This window comes from Stenella coeruleoalba (assembly GCF_951394435.1).
Source record: "Stenella coeruleoalba genome assembly, chromosome: 1".
NCBI classification, from domain to species: Eukaryota; Metazoa; Chordata; class Mammalia; order Artiodactyla; family Delphinidae; genus Stenella; species Stenella coeruleoalba.
In genome coordinates, this window is record NC_137169.1 from 15865960 (window position 1) to 15880045 (window position 14086).

The following is a 14086-nucleotide window of genomic DNA, read 5'->3' on the forward strand; positions in this document are numbered from 1 at the left end:
GGCAAGAATATAGAATGGAGAAAAGACAGCCTCTTCAATAAGTGGTGCTGGGAACACTGGACAGCTACATGTAAAACAATGAAATTAGAACACTCCCTAACACCATACACAAAAATAAACTCAAAATGGATTAAAGACCTAAATGTAAGGCCAGACACTATCAAACTCTTAGAGGAAAGCACAGGCAGAACTCTCTATGACATAAATCTCAGCAAGATCCTTTCTGACCCACCTCCTAGAGAAATGGAAATAAAAACAAAAATAAACAAATGGGACGTAATGAGACTTAAATCTTTTGCACAGCAAAGGAAACCTTAAACAAGACAAAAAGACAACCTTCAGAATAGAAGAAAATATTTGCAAATGAAGCAACTGACAAAAGATTAACCTCCAAAATTTACAAGCAGCTCATGCAACTCAATATCAAAAGTACAAACAACCCAATCCAAAAATGGGCAGACCTAAATACACATTTCTCCAAAGAAGATATACAGCTCGCCAACAAACACATGAAAGAATGCTCAACATCACTAATCATTAGACAAATGCAAATCAATACTACAATGAGGTATCACCTCACACCAGTCAGAATGGCCATCATCAAAAAATCTACAGACAACAAATGCTAGAGAGGGTGTGGAGAAAAGGGAACCCTCTTACACTGTTGGTGGGAATGTAAATTGATACAGCCACTATGGAGAACAGTATGGAGGTTCCTTAAAAAACTAAAAATAGAACTACCATACGACCGAGGAATCCCACTACTGGGCATATACCCTGAGAAAACCATAATTCAAAAAGAGTCATGTACCGCAATGTTCATTGCAGCTCTATTTACAATAGCCAGGACATGGAAGCAACCTAAGTGTCCATCGACAGATGAATGGATAAAGAAGATGTGGCACATATATACAATGGAATATTACTCAGCCATAAAAAGAAACAAAATTGAGTTATTTATAGTGAGGTGGATGGACCTAGAGTCTGTCGTACAGAGTGAAGTAAGACAGAAAGAGAAAAACAAATACCGTATGCTAACACATATATATGGAATCTTAAAAAAAAAAAAAGTTATGAAGAACCGAGGGGTAGGACTGGAATAAAGACGCAGATGTAGAAAATGGACTTGAGGACATGGGGAGGGGGAAGGGGAAGCTGGGATGAAGTGAGAGAGTGGCATGGACATATACAGACTCCCAAATGTAAACATCTAGCTAGTGGGAAGCAGCCGCATAGCACAGGGAGATCAGCTTGGTGCTTTGTGACCACTTAGAGGGGTGGGATAGGGAGGGTGGGAGGGAGATGCAAGAGGGCGGAGATATGGGGATATATGTATACATACAGATGATTCACTTTGTGATACAGCAGAAACTAACACACCATTGTAAAGCAATTATACTCCAATAAAAATGTTAAAAAAAAAAAAGACTGAAAGAGCAGTTTGAGTTCAGTGTAGTGAGCCTGCCAGAAGCACAGAGTTTAAAAAAAAAAAAAAAAAGCAAAAAGCACCACCTAACTGTGTACTGTTGGACCACACCCGGTGATCATGCTCAGTTTGCACATGTCACTTTGAGAGGAATGTTCAAAATCCAGGCTATGTTTGTATGAGAATAAGCAGACTAGGGTCTGGATATCTAGATTTCAGGAAGGAATGAAAGAACCTAGAGGGGGAGATAGGGATATATCTTACTGACTAGTATAAATTACTTTAAAAAGATTCTGAATTAGGTGAGATGATAGATTATCGTATAGACAGCAGGGAAAATAGGTAAAAAAATCAATTTATCAGAAGCTTCATTATTTCTCAGTGCCTAGAAATGAGTTGTTAAGAAAACAACAGCCCATTACAAGGACTACAAAACAAGATTTATGCAAGAGGGAGAGAACTAGATTAGCCTTCAATGGCTTTCTTTCAACTTGGATTAGTATACGATCCCATGGAAATGTGCACAAATAAAACACACGTACATAAACAGAAGTTACTATTTAAAGGAATACAGTAACAAATTAAAAACGGACATGATCAACAGACTCCATAACACAAGATAAGTAAGATATGAAGTTTCCAGAAGGGAGCGTTGTTATGAAAATGTCAGTCAACACATTTAATAATAATTATATATTGCTTATTAATTTTATCCAGATTAGTATGTAAAACATGACAGCATTCAGAAAGAAATGCAAATTTTTGAATGGTAAAATGCAGGGTGTATCCAAAACTAATGAGAGATCCAGAAAAATGGCTTATGTTCTGAATATTTTTACCTGACTTTATAAAAGACGATGAATCTTATAAAAATAGAAAAACAGCATTAGTTTCAAATACATAAACATGTAAGAATAAAAACTAACTTCATTAAAGTTAAAAACTCCCGTTAAGTGACAGGGTAAATATGTGAATGAAGGGATCCCACAAGAATCTTTCTTGCAGAGATATCAGGGAAGGTGACATAGTCTTTATACCTCTACCCAGTCAAAGATCTGTTCATCATTTGCTTTGTCCTCAATAATGAGTTTCTCGAGTCGCTTATACAGCTCTTCGGCAGAGAGTTCTTTCTTTGAAAGTGCTTCAGAGGAACAGGAACCATCAGACTCTATAAAGTCCAACTTCTGTAACATACAGTGTTAAACATATTAACATAATTCAATATTATTATCACCCTGAGAGGAAAACAAAGTCATGGGCTATCTCTTCTATTGCACATGGAATCAAAATGATCAGCAGAAGCCATTCTATATTTATTGTTCTAAAAGATTCTCACTCCATTATCCTTCTGAATATTTCCCCATTTTTTAATACTGCATAGCTCTGCTTCTTCTTAAAAACAAAAGCTTACTTCTCCAAATCATTCTGAGTTTCAGTCTTTTTAAAAAATTTAAGTACATCTGACATATAATATTATATTAGTTTCATGTGTACAACATAGTGATTTGCCATTTGTATGCACTGTGAAATGGTCACCACAATAAGTCTAGTCATTATCTGTCACCGTACAAAGTCAATACAATACTATTGACTGTGTTCTCCATGCTATACATTACATCCTCATAACTTATTTATTTTATAACTGGAAGTTTGTACCTCTTGACCCCCCCCTTCACCTATTTCACCCCTGCCAACCCCTTCCCCTCTGGCAACCAACTACCTATTCGCTGTATCTATGGGTTTTGATTTGTTTTGTAGAATCCACATATAAGTGAAATCATGCAGTATTTGTCTTTCTCTTGACTTATTTCATTTAACATAATACCCCTGGGTGCTTCAGTCTGGCTTTTAGCTGTGACATAGCTCTAAGGCAGGGCAGGAGTACTGGCAAGGGTACAATTTAACTCGCTTTCTGCAGCCTATGATTTAGTATCACTATTGCCACTGAGCAGCTGTCAAAAACTCTATACTTTTAGTTTTATCAAGTCCTTCAAACACCTCTTGACCATTCTGAATCCGAGTGTGAGAAACGATGCCATAATTGTTTAACTCTTAGATGGGCAGTCAAAAAAATCAATAATCAAAATGATTTTTCATTTTCAAGGGTATAAGGAAATGAGGTATATAAGTATATTTTGCCTTATGAAGTTTCTCTATGCAAAAACCATGAAGATTAAAATATTAAAGATTATTAACATATTTTCCTCTAATACCTTAGGAGACTCTGATATATTCCTATACCCTCCTTTGATCCACAAAGAAAAAATTACCTTTAATTCTGTGAAAAAAAATTTCATTCTATCGTTTTAATTGTCTTTACCACTTATGCCCATTTTAAAATATATTCCTATAGAGTTTAGAAACGTGATTCAGTATTACAATTTTTCTGATTCAATGTTGATGAATATCTCAACCACCACATTTCAATATACATACAAAATCACAAGAAGATGGCCATAAGTTCTTTTAAGAACAGGCAATTTTTCACAGCCTTGAAACATTCTCCAAATTTGTTCTAACACTCTTAGGTGTTAGAACACCTACACAGAATACCTCTTTAACCTACCCTATATCTACATAGATGATTGAAGGTCTGAGAGTGATTAACAACAACAGCAAAGTCAAACATGAATTACATTGCTCATTAATATAATACGACATAAAAATGTGAAAGTGAACGTCTTTACCATGGCCAAACAGAGTCAGTGGTGAGCTGTAAAGTTTACCTTGGTCATTGGAGAGAAACATTTATTTCTCAGAATCCCTGTGTTTCTGTATACGTTATTGAATCCTCCTAGAACCTAGAAGGCTGGGCTTCAAATTTATGGATCAGCTCATCACTACCTCTTGCAGAATGTATGCGGGTTCCCGGAAAAAGGGCATTAAACCAGCCATTTTAATTTTTATTTATGTTGGCTGCGCTGGGTCTTCGTTGTGGCTCATGGGCTCTCTAGTTGTGGCACACAGGCTTCTCTAGTTGCGACACGCCAGCTCAATAGTTGCGGCACAAAGACTTAGTACCCTGACCAGGGATCGAACCCAGGCTCCCCCACTGCATTGGGAGTGTGGAGTCTTAACCACTGGACCACCAGGGGAGTCCCTAAACCAGCCATTTTAGAAGAAAGCTAATATTCAGGATACAGAAGGCCAAGTTTTCTGGAACCTCATTTTTTTGTCTTTTAAACATTTTTTGTTTGTTTGTTTGTTTTGTGGTATGTGGGCCTCTCACTGTTGTGGCCTCTCCCATTGTGGAGCACAGGCTCCGACGCGCAGGCTCAGTGGCCATGGCTCACGGGCCCAGCCGCTCCATGGCATGTGGGATCTTCCCGGACCGGGGCATGAACCTGTGTCCCCTGCATCGGCAGGCGAACTCTCAACCACTGCGCCACCAGGGAAGCCCTGAACATTTTTATTAATAACAACATCATCCGTAACTGACTGAGTTCCTCTCTATGCTCAGTGCTTCTTAAACATTATCTCATTTAATCCCCATAAAAATTCTACCAGATAGTTCTTATAAGCATTTCATAGGTGAGGAATATGAGGCTTAGAGAAATCAAGTAATTTGCTTAAAGTCTTAAGTGGTAGAAAACTGGAACCTGAATCCAGGTTTATTTGACTTCAAATCAGGGTGCCATATGATTTCATTTCTCTTGGATATACACCTAGAAGTACAACTGTTGGGTCTCATGGGAATTCTGTGAGAAACCATCCTTGGGTAGTTATTTTCATAAATTACATCTTTATACAATGTATGCCCATTAACACATATTTATAGTTATTTTCTTATGGATTTGCCTTTTAAATCATATAGCAAAGAAAATGAGGAGCTACAAACCAAAAACATAATAATACTTGCTTTTATATTTACCTGTGTGGTTACTTTTACCAGTTATCTATGTTTCTTTGTATGGTTTCAAGTTACACTCTTGTGTTCTTTTGCTTCAGCCTGAAAGACTCAGTTTTGCAGGGAAGGTCTACTAACTCACTTAGTTTTTATCTGGGAATGTCTTAATTTCTTCTTCATTTTTATAGGAAATATTGCCAGATATAAACAGTCTTTAAATTTTAGTACTTTAGTTATCCTTTTTTTTTTTGGCTGCATTGGGTCTTTGTTGCTGCGCGCGGGGCTTTCTCTAGTTGAGGCGAGCAGGGGCTGCTCTTCATTGTGGTTCACAGACTTCTCACTGCGGTGGCTTCTCTTGTTGCGGAGCTCGGGCTCTAGGTGCGTGGGCTTCAGTAGTTGTGGCACACGTGCTCAAGAGCTCAGGCTCAGAAGTTGTGGCGCACGGGCTTAGTTGCTCCGCGGCATGTGGGATCTTCTCGGACCAGGGCTCGAACCTGTGTCCCCTGCATTGGCAGGCGGATTCTTAACCACTGCACCACTAGGGAAGCCCAGTACTTTAAATATATCATTCCAGTGTCTTTTGACAGCCATAGTTTCTGATGATAAACTGGCTGTTAATCTTATTGAGGCTTCTTTGTATGTGACGAGTCTCTTCTCTCTTGATGTTTTCAAGATTTCTTCTTTGTTTTTGTCTTTCAACAGTTTCATTACATCTTGATGTGAAACTGACTTTATCCTGCCTGGAGTTCGCTGAAATTCCTAGATGTGTAGATTCATATCTTTGAACAAATTTGGGAAGTTTTTGACCATTATTTCTTCAAATACTTAAATACTTTCTTCTGCTCTTTTCTCCCTTCTCTGGGACTACATTATGTACATACTGATGTGTTTGATAGTGTCCCCTAGGTCCTTAGACTCTGTTAATTTTTCTTGATTCTCTTTTCTTTGCTCCTCAAACTGAGCAATTTCCTTTTTCAAAGCCTCTTTATATGTTAAATGGATTATTTTTTCAATATGTATTATTACAATTTAAAGTTTTCTTTAAAAAATAAACTATAGGGACTTTAAAAAAATTCAATGATATTCAGTTCCATATAACAATGCCAGAAATTTCATTAGCAAAACAATTAGTAAAAGAGTGTATCTGTTGTGAATACTGAAGATGGATTTTCATCGTAGTAAATTAGTGCTGAATCAGTGATTCCTGACTGACTGAGCAATTTCAATTGCCCTGTTTCCAAGTTCGCTGACTGATTCTTCTGCCTGCTCAAACCTGCTGTTGAAAGAGTCTAATTTTTCATTTCAGCTATTACCACTTTTCAGTTTCTACTTGGCTCCTTTTTATAATTTCTACCTCTTTACCAGTATTCTCAACTTGTTCAATTCATCATTCTGATTTCCTTTATTTCTTCATCCATGGTTTTCTTCAGCAAATTGAGCATATTTAAGTCAGTTAAAGTCCTTGTCTAGTATTCCCAATGTTTGGGCTTCCTCAGGGATGCTTTCTGTCATTTTCTTATTTTCCCCTGTGAATAAGCTGTATTTTCCTGTTTCTTTGAATACTTCATAATTTTTTTGTTGAAAACTAGACAGTGTAATGCAGTAAGTCTGGACATCAGATTCTCTCCCTCACCCTGTATGATGTTGCAGTCATCTGTTTAGTGACTTTTAGACAAGGACTATATTCCTTCTCGTATATGGTTACTGAAGTCTCTGATCCATTATCTCTGCAGTCAGCCAGTGACCTTTCAGAGATTTCAGTGAATGCCTGGATCCAATAAGAAAAAGAAAGGGGCGTGGGGGCGTGGGGAAGACATAAATGTGTTCTGTTTAAGTTCTTTGACAGACCCCATCCAAGAAGTTCCTTCAGGGTGAGGAGCTGAAATGACATCAAGGTCCTGCACAGGATACTCGGTGAACTGCTACGCAGATTAAAGGACACAACACCAATCTTTAGAGGGCAAGGTCTTTAGTGCTCAACCTGGCGCCAGAAAGAAGGTGCTACTGTCTCCTCAGCTGTCTGTCACAGAGCTGGGGGGTGATAGCTTTCTATGCAAAACACCAAAATCATTGGAATTTACCAGACTCTTTTTTTCATCAAGCATCCTCCTGGTGTTGGTAGTGCACGTGTTCCACTCCACAATTCCAAAATAGCTGATTCTAACAGACCTTCCCAGCTCAATAGTTGTTTCAGTGGAGGGACTAATTCTGGACCTTCTTACTATATCATCTTCCCTCCATCCATATACTGATTTTTAAATTTTAAATTAACCTTACATTCCTGTGATAAAACCTACCTGGTTATGATGTATTATCCTTTTTATATATTGTTGCATTTGATTTGTGAAAATTTTGTTGACAAGATTTTCTCTGTGTTAATTAGGAATACTGGTCTATAGTTCTCTTTTCTTGAAATGCCCTTGATTTTGTTATCAGTTTAATGCTGGTCTCACAGAATGAGTTGGAAAATAAGTCTCTCCTGTTCAATGTTTTGGAAGAATTGGTGTAGAATTCTTTGCAGAATTGGCATTATTTCTCCCTTAAATGTTTCGTAGAATTCATCAGTGAACTCACTGGTGCCTGGAGTTTTCTTTGTGAGACATTAACTACTTCAATTTCTTTCATAGATATTCAGGTTATCTATTCTTCTTCTTGAGTCAGCTCTAGTAGTTTGTGTCAAGAAATTTACTCATTTCAACTAAGTTGGTGTATTTATTGGCATAAAGATTATTTGCAAAATTCTCCTACCTGTTGTTATGTGTAGAATCTATACAATGTCATCTCTCTCATTCTTTTTATTAGAAATCTGTGCCTTCTCTTTTTTATTTTTCCTGATTAGTCTGGCGAGGGGTTTATCAATTTTATCTTTTCAAAGAACCAGCTTTTGACTTCAGTGACTTTTCTCTACTGTTCTTCTGTTTCATTGACTTCTGCTCTGATTCTTGTTATTTCCGTTTTTTAAAATTTATTTATTTATTTTTGGCTGTGTTGGGTCTTCGTTTCTGTGTGAGGGCTTTCTCTAGTTGCAGCAAGCAGAGGCCACTTCAACGCGGCGTGCGGGCCTCTCACTTTCGCAGCCTTCTCTTGTTGCGCAGCACAGGCTCCAGACGCGCAGGCTCAGTAGTTGTGGCTCGTGGGCCTAGTTGCTCCGTGGCATGTGGGATCTTCCCAGACCAGGGCTTGAACCCGTGTCCCCCACATTGGCAGGCATATTCTCAACCACTGCGCCACCAGGGAAGCCCCTTCTTTTTTCTATTTACTTTGAGTTTTATTTGCTCTTCCATTTTCTAATTTTGTAAGGTTGAAGCTGAAGTTACTGATTTGTGACCTTACTTGTTTCCTACACACAGGTGTTCAGTGCTAAAAATTTCACTCTAAGTATGGCTTTAGTTGCATCCCACAAATTCTGATGTGTTTTGTTTTCATTTTCTTTCAGTATAAAATATTTAAAAAATCTTTTATGATTTCTCATTGACTCATGGGTTATTCAGAAGTGTGTTATTAAGTTTCTAAATATATGTTGCCCTTATCCTTAAAGGTTAGTTTATTTGGAAGTCAACTCTAGATTAACTGATATTTTCTCAGCACTTTAAGATTATTCTGGGACTTCCCTGGTGGTCCAGTGGTAAAGAATCTGCCTTACAATGCAGGGGACACGGGTTCAAGCCCTGGCCAGGGAACTAAGGTCCCACATGTCATGGGGCAACTAAGCCCATGCGCCACGACTACTGAGCTCCTGTGCCTCAACTACAGAGCCTGCGTGCTGCAGACTACAGAGCCCACATGTTCTGGAACCTACATGCCACAACTACAGAGCCCAAACACCCTGGAGCCTGTGCGCCACAACTAGAGGGAGGCCTGCGCTCCGCAACGAAGAGCCCGCGCGCTTCAATGAAAGATCCCACGTACCGCAACTAAGACCCGATGCAGCCCCCGCCCCCCCGCAAAAAAGAAAAAGATTACGCCACCATCTTTCACTGTTATCTATGTATACTTTGATAACAATTGGCTTTCATTGTTGCTATTGCAAAGTCTGCTTTTCCTTTGTAGGTAATGTGCTGCTTCTTTCTAGCTACTTTAAAATCGTTTTCTGCTTGCTTTGATATTATGCAGTTTCACTAAAATGTAACTATTCTATGTGGTATACATGTGCTTTCTATATAGATTCATATATTTTTCAGTTCTGGAAAAGTCAGCCACAGTCTCTTCAAATATTGCCTCTTTTCCATTCACCCTATTTTCCCTTCTAGGACTCTAATTAGACACGTTAGACTTTCTCATTCTATCCTCTAAATTTCATAACAGCTCTTAGAATTCTGTCTAGTTTCTTCTCCTTCTCTTTTTATATCTGCCCAGTCATTTTGATTACTCTCTTCATGTTTGCTCATTTTTGTCTCTCTTTCAAAAATAATGTTATTTTATATGCTGAGTGATGATTCCATTATCTCAAGTCTTTGGAGTCTAAATCTTGCACTTACTGTCTGTTTACTGTCACTCATGGTTACCTGTTTCGTTATACGTTAAATGAACTCTAAGTATTAACTCATATACTTAGATAATGTTAATTTGTAGAAAGTAAGAGCTAAGTTGAGTATAGTTTTCTCCAAAAAGCATTTTGGCTTGCTGCTTCTTGGAGCCAGGGTAATATCGAACTGGGACCACTTCAACATCTTCAAGATCTCTGGCAGCGCTTATAATGGTATTAGGCAACACACCCTTTACATGTGCTTACTGCTCAGAGTCGATTTCATCTTTGGCTTTTTTCCCCCTTATTCGTTTTGTTACTTGGGAATTTCTTCCACTTTTTATGAGCCCAGCTATGCAAGATAAATTATGCCTTATGTAGGTTCTTATTATCATGGCAGGAGTGCTCCTCAGTGTATCTAGACTACAACCAAAAGGAAGCTAAAGTCCACAGTTAACCTAATGTCTTTATCCAGCTTAAAATATACTTAAAGCCATTTTCAGATTGCTTTATTATTTTCTTTTTACCTAAGAGTGATTTTCTTCTTCTTATTGCCGATTTTGTTGGCTGTCTTAGGACTTATTTTCCTCAGATGTTTTAGGGTTCTGACTTGCAGGACCATTCTGAGAGGAAGGTTTTTGTTTTGTCACTCTTCTTTTTATGGTTGCCTCTATTTGGTCCCCCACAATTCTTTACTTAGGACCAGATCATATTGACTATGTAGCCTTCTGCCTTGTTGTGGATTTCTGAATCCAGTTAGCAAGTCAGTAGGTAGCTTAGCTAAGGTTCTGCCTATAAGACTATATCTACTTCCTCGTATTTATCGAGTTTCCACTTAGTGACATGCAGTAAGCCTGTCTCCAATCTTCTACCCTGAAAGGGGCATCTAGACCCTATTACCCCACAGAAATAACTTCTCCTGTCTCTATTTGCTTTCAGACCCAGAGCTCAGAAGACTTGCAGCTTTAGCCCTATTAACCCTGCTTTATTCATCAATTTCATTTCTGGTTCATGGAGACGTGTAGCTTGTTTTCTAAGTGTGGCTAAGTCCTTAAATTTTTCTTTTCTTTTTTATCTATCATCTAATTAATGCAGAGACAAAAAGCTACGATGTTGTTAAAAGTTGCCTAGTGAGAATCGTGATTGTTTCTGACGAGAGATCAGGAAATATCTGTCCTTAGGAATCACGAGGTTTTCTTGGGTAAAGTGGCTTTAAAGCATGGACTTACAATGACATCTTGACCATGATTCCTATTTTGGTCTAATTTTAATAACTGGAATACTAGTACAAATACCTTTATCTCCTCTAAGAAACAGACCAACTACGATCAAACAGGAAGGCACAAGCCTTGCTCTTACTCACCTGCTCCAAGAGAAAATTATGTACATCTTCCCCTTCTGGTAAAAAATCCTTCCAGCTGAGGTCAGCCTCCCTCCACAAGGCTCCCACTTTCTTATGGCTCTAAAACAGACATTAAGTCCAATCCATTTAGTTTTACATTGGAAGGAGAAAAAGAAGTCAAGAGTACAGAAGTTTGAAGGAAGACTAAAAAACTGAAACTTTTCCTTGCTGATATGAAGTTAATTTCTTAGGACACTTAGCTTTCAAACTGAGATGTCTGAATGTTCATAAATGTAAAGGTAAATGAAGTACAGTTGCTTAACGTTCAAGAATTTCTTCTACCAGATGACTAATCTGGGGATCTGCAAGCTGGTGTTTGGGATTTATGAATATAATCACCTAAAAAGAGTCCAATTCACAGAGCTTATAAATTCAAAACTGTCTCTTTTCCTGGATAGTGCTATATGCATCCGCTATTAAAGCCATTCAACAAGCCTCCCTGGAGTCCCTCTTCATAGTAGGTTACGATTATGCGACCTAACATGAGAATGACTAAGGAAGTCATTGCTCCTGATCAAGGAATGAGAATTATTTCAAGGGCAAGAAGAAGTGCAAGGTTGAGCCCAGGAAACAACAGAGAAGAGCTGCTGTCAGGTGGAAAACTGATGAGGAGGTACAACAAGTCCACTGCCTGAACAAAGTCACAGTGATAAAGGAAAATGTCAGGCTTTGAGGCTGCAACTGTCATCTAAGAAACATGTACTAGTTATTTCACAGACTAACTTGCCCAAGGTATAGCTGATAACCTGGCAGAGTCAGGATTTAAACTCAGGCTAATTCCAGAGCTTATATTCTATGAGAATTTTGTTTTAGTTAGGAGAAGTGAGAATTTGCTTTCTGTTTCTACAAACAAAAGTTAACAAGAATTTGAATTTTAGGGACTAAAGTCAAGTAGGTAGAAGAGCAGGAGAAAATTCTGGATCTACAAATTAGGGTTCAATAAAAACTTTAGTGCCATCAAGCAAAGAATATTAAGAACAAACAGATAATCAACTAGAATTAGAGACGAGACTGTTTAGTATACCTATCTATGAATAACTATTACACAAATAATTATCATAGTTTAAGTCAGAAATCACTCTAAAATTTTCATACGTGAGTTGTTTTGTTTTGACGTTTCTCCACCTTTGTGAAGCTATACCACTTTCCCAAACGTCTTAGACCTCTAATATAGCACTGACACTCTCTTTTGAAACTATTGGTTTAGATTTGTTTGTCTCCCTCTCCAGTCTATGAATTCTTTGAAGGTTTAGCTATCTTTGCAGACTAAAATCCCAGCATAGAGCTTTGCAAAGAATTATGCAGTAGTTATTAAACTAAAATAAATGCAACTTTAAGATAGAAATTCACAATCCTGCAGAATCACTTTTACCACCTATTTCTTTTTTTGCCATTAAAAATTTTATTTTATCGAAATATAGTTGATTTATCATGTTGTGTTAATTTCTGCTGCACAGCAAAGTGATTCAGTTACACATATATATACATTATTTTTCACATTCTCTTCCATTATGGTTTATCACAAAATACTGAATATAGTTCTCTGTGCTATACAGTAGGTCCTTATTGTTTACCCATTCTACATATAATAGTTTGCATCTGCTAATCCCAAACTCCCAGTCCATCCCTCCCCTACCTCCCCTACCCCAACCCCACCCCGGGAACCAAAAGTCTGTTCTCTATGTCTGTTTCTGTTTCGTAGGTAAGTTCATTTGTGTTGTATTCTAGATTCCACATGTAAGTGATATCAATATGATTTTTTTTACCACCTATTTCTAATCAGATTACCTAGCCTGTGATCCAAAAATATTGTAAAATTAATCATTTTATGGATCTTATCTTTCTCTGAAAGCAGAGGAGTTTTAATTGAAATCTATTAAAAAGTATAAATAATATAGCCATTTTGTTTCAAGAGAAGATAAAATCATTAGCCACAAATAAAATACATCTTGAGATTCTTTAGAATTCTACCAAATCTGGCTGAGATTAGATAATTCTTTCCCAAATTACAAGAAAACAGAAGGACAAATATACCTTTGGAAGAAACTAGACTGAACCAGAAACCTCGCTTTTCTTTTTTTTTCTTCAAATAATAGACGTTAAGAGAGTTACCTGCACAGTGATACCTACGCTTTTCACGGATAACCCAAGATCAAAATCACTACACTTCCCAATAGGCTGCTAAATCCAACACTCACCATTTGTTTGCATAGAAGGTGCAATATTTCAGAAAGCAAGACTCCAGCTCTTCCAACAGGAAGTAAAGGTTTGCTAAATTCTCTGTAAAAGATAAGAGTAGTGATTAAGTACCTCTGAACAAACTCTCTGTTCTAGAACAGTATGCAAACAATGTGTGCCAAAAGAACAGATGCTGTGCAACCTAAATAATACCGGGCAAGCAAAATTCCAGAACATCTCTAAGTAATAAGTTTCAGAAGTAGTTCAGAGACTTCAGGTTCGCTTTACGCTTCATGGGGAAGCTGGAAAAGAGACTTTAGAGTTCCTGGGTTTTGCCTTTTTCTCTAACTGCTTCAGTGACGGAAGCAATGCAAAGATCAGTCTCACTTAACAATCTGTTTATTTACAGGAGCTCCACCTTAAGCCAAAAGAAGAGAAGCACCTAAGGTAGCAGGGAGTTGTGAAGCTTAGTTATGAAGTGTTTTTAAGAAAGGAAGATTTTCTTTAGAATACAGATGAAACAGAAAGGAACCAATTTTCTCACAGTCTATATCAGTATTTCCCAAACTGTGTTCCACAGTATTTCCCAAACTGTGTTCCACAGGATGTCGATAATTATTCCTCAAAAAAGGATTCTACAGTCAATTAAGCGAAGCACTGCTGACTTAAACAAAGCTACAGTTTTTATTTGTTGCTTGGTTTTACTATAGGATTCTCACAACCTTTAACGTGCTACAATACGCTTTGTGAATCTCAAAGAAAAGGGAC

At 37.7% G+C, this 14086-nt stretch overlaps 1 protein-coding gene across 9 annotated transcripts in view; it reads right to left on the reverse strand.

Moving 5' to 3' along the window:
* Nucleotides 1–14086, reverse strand: part of EIF4G3 (eukaryotic translation initiation factor 4 gamma 3) — a 367346-nt gene that overhangs the window by 14147 nt on the left and 339113 nt on the right. For all 9 annotated transcript variants that reach the window (XM_079928402.1, XM_079928400.1, XM_079928399.1 and 6 more), the window contains 3 exons: nt 13339–13420; nt 11102–11200; nt 2464–2610 (listed from right to left, as the gene is read on the reverse strand). In XM_079928402.1, coding sequence (XP_079784528.1) covers nt 2464–2610; nt 11102–11200; nt 13339–13420 — 328 coding nt within the window. The remainder of the gene's footprint in view (nt 1–2463; nt 2611–11101; nt 11201–13338; nt 13421–14086) is intronic.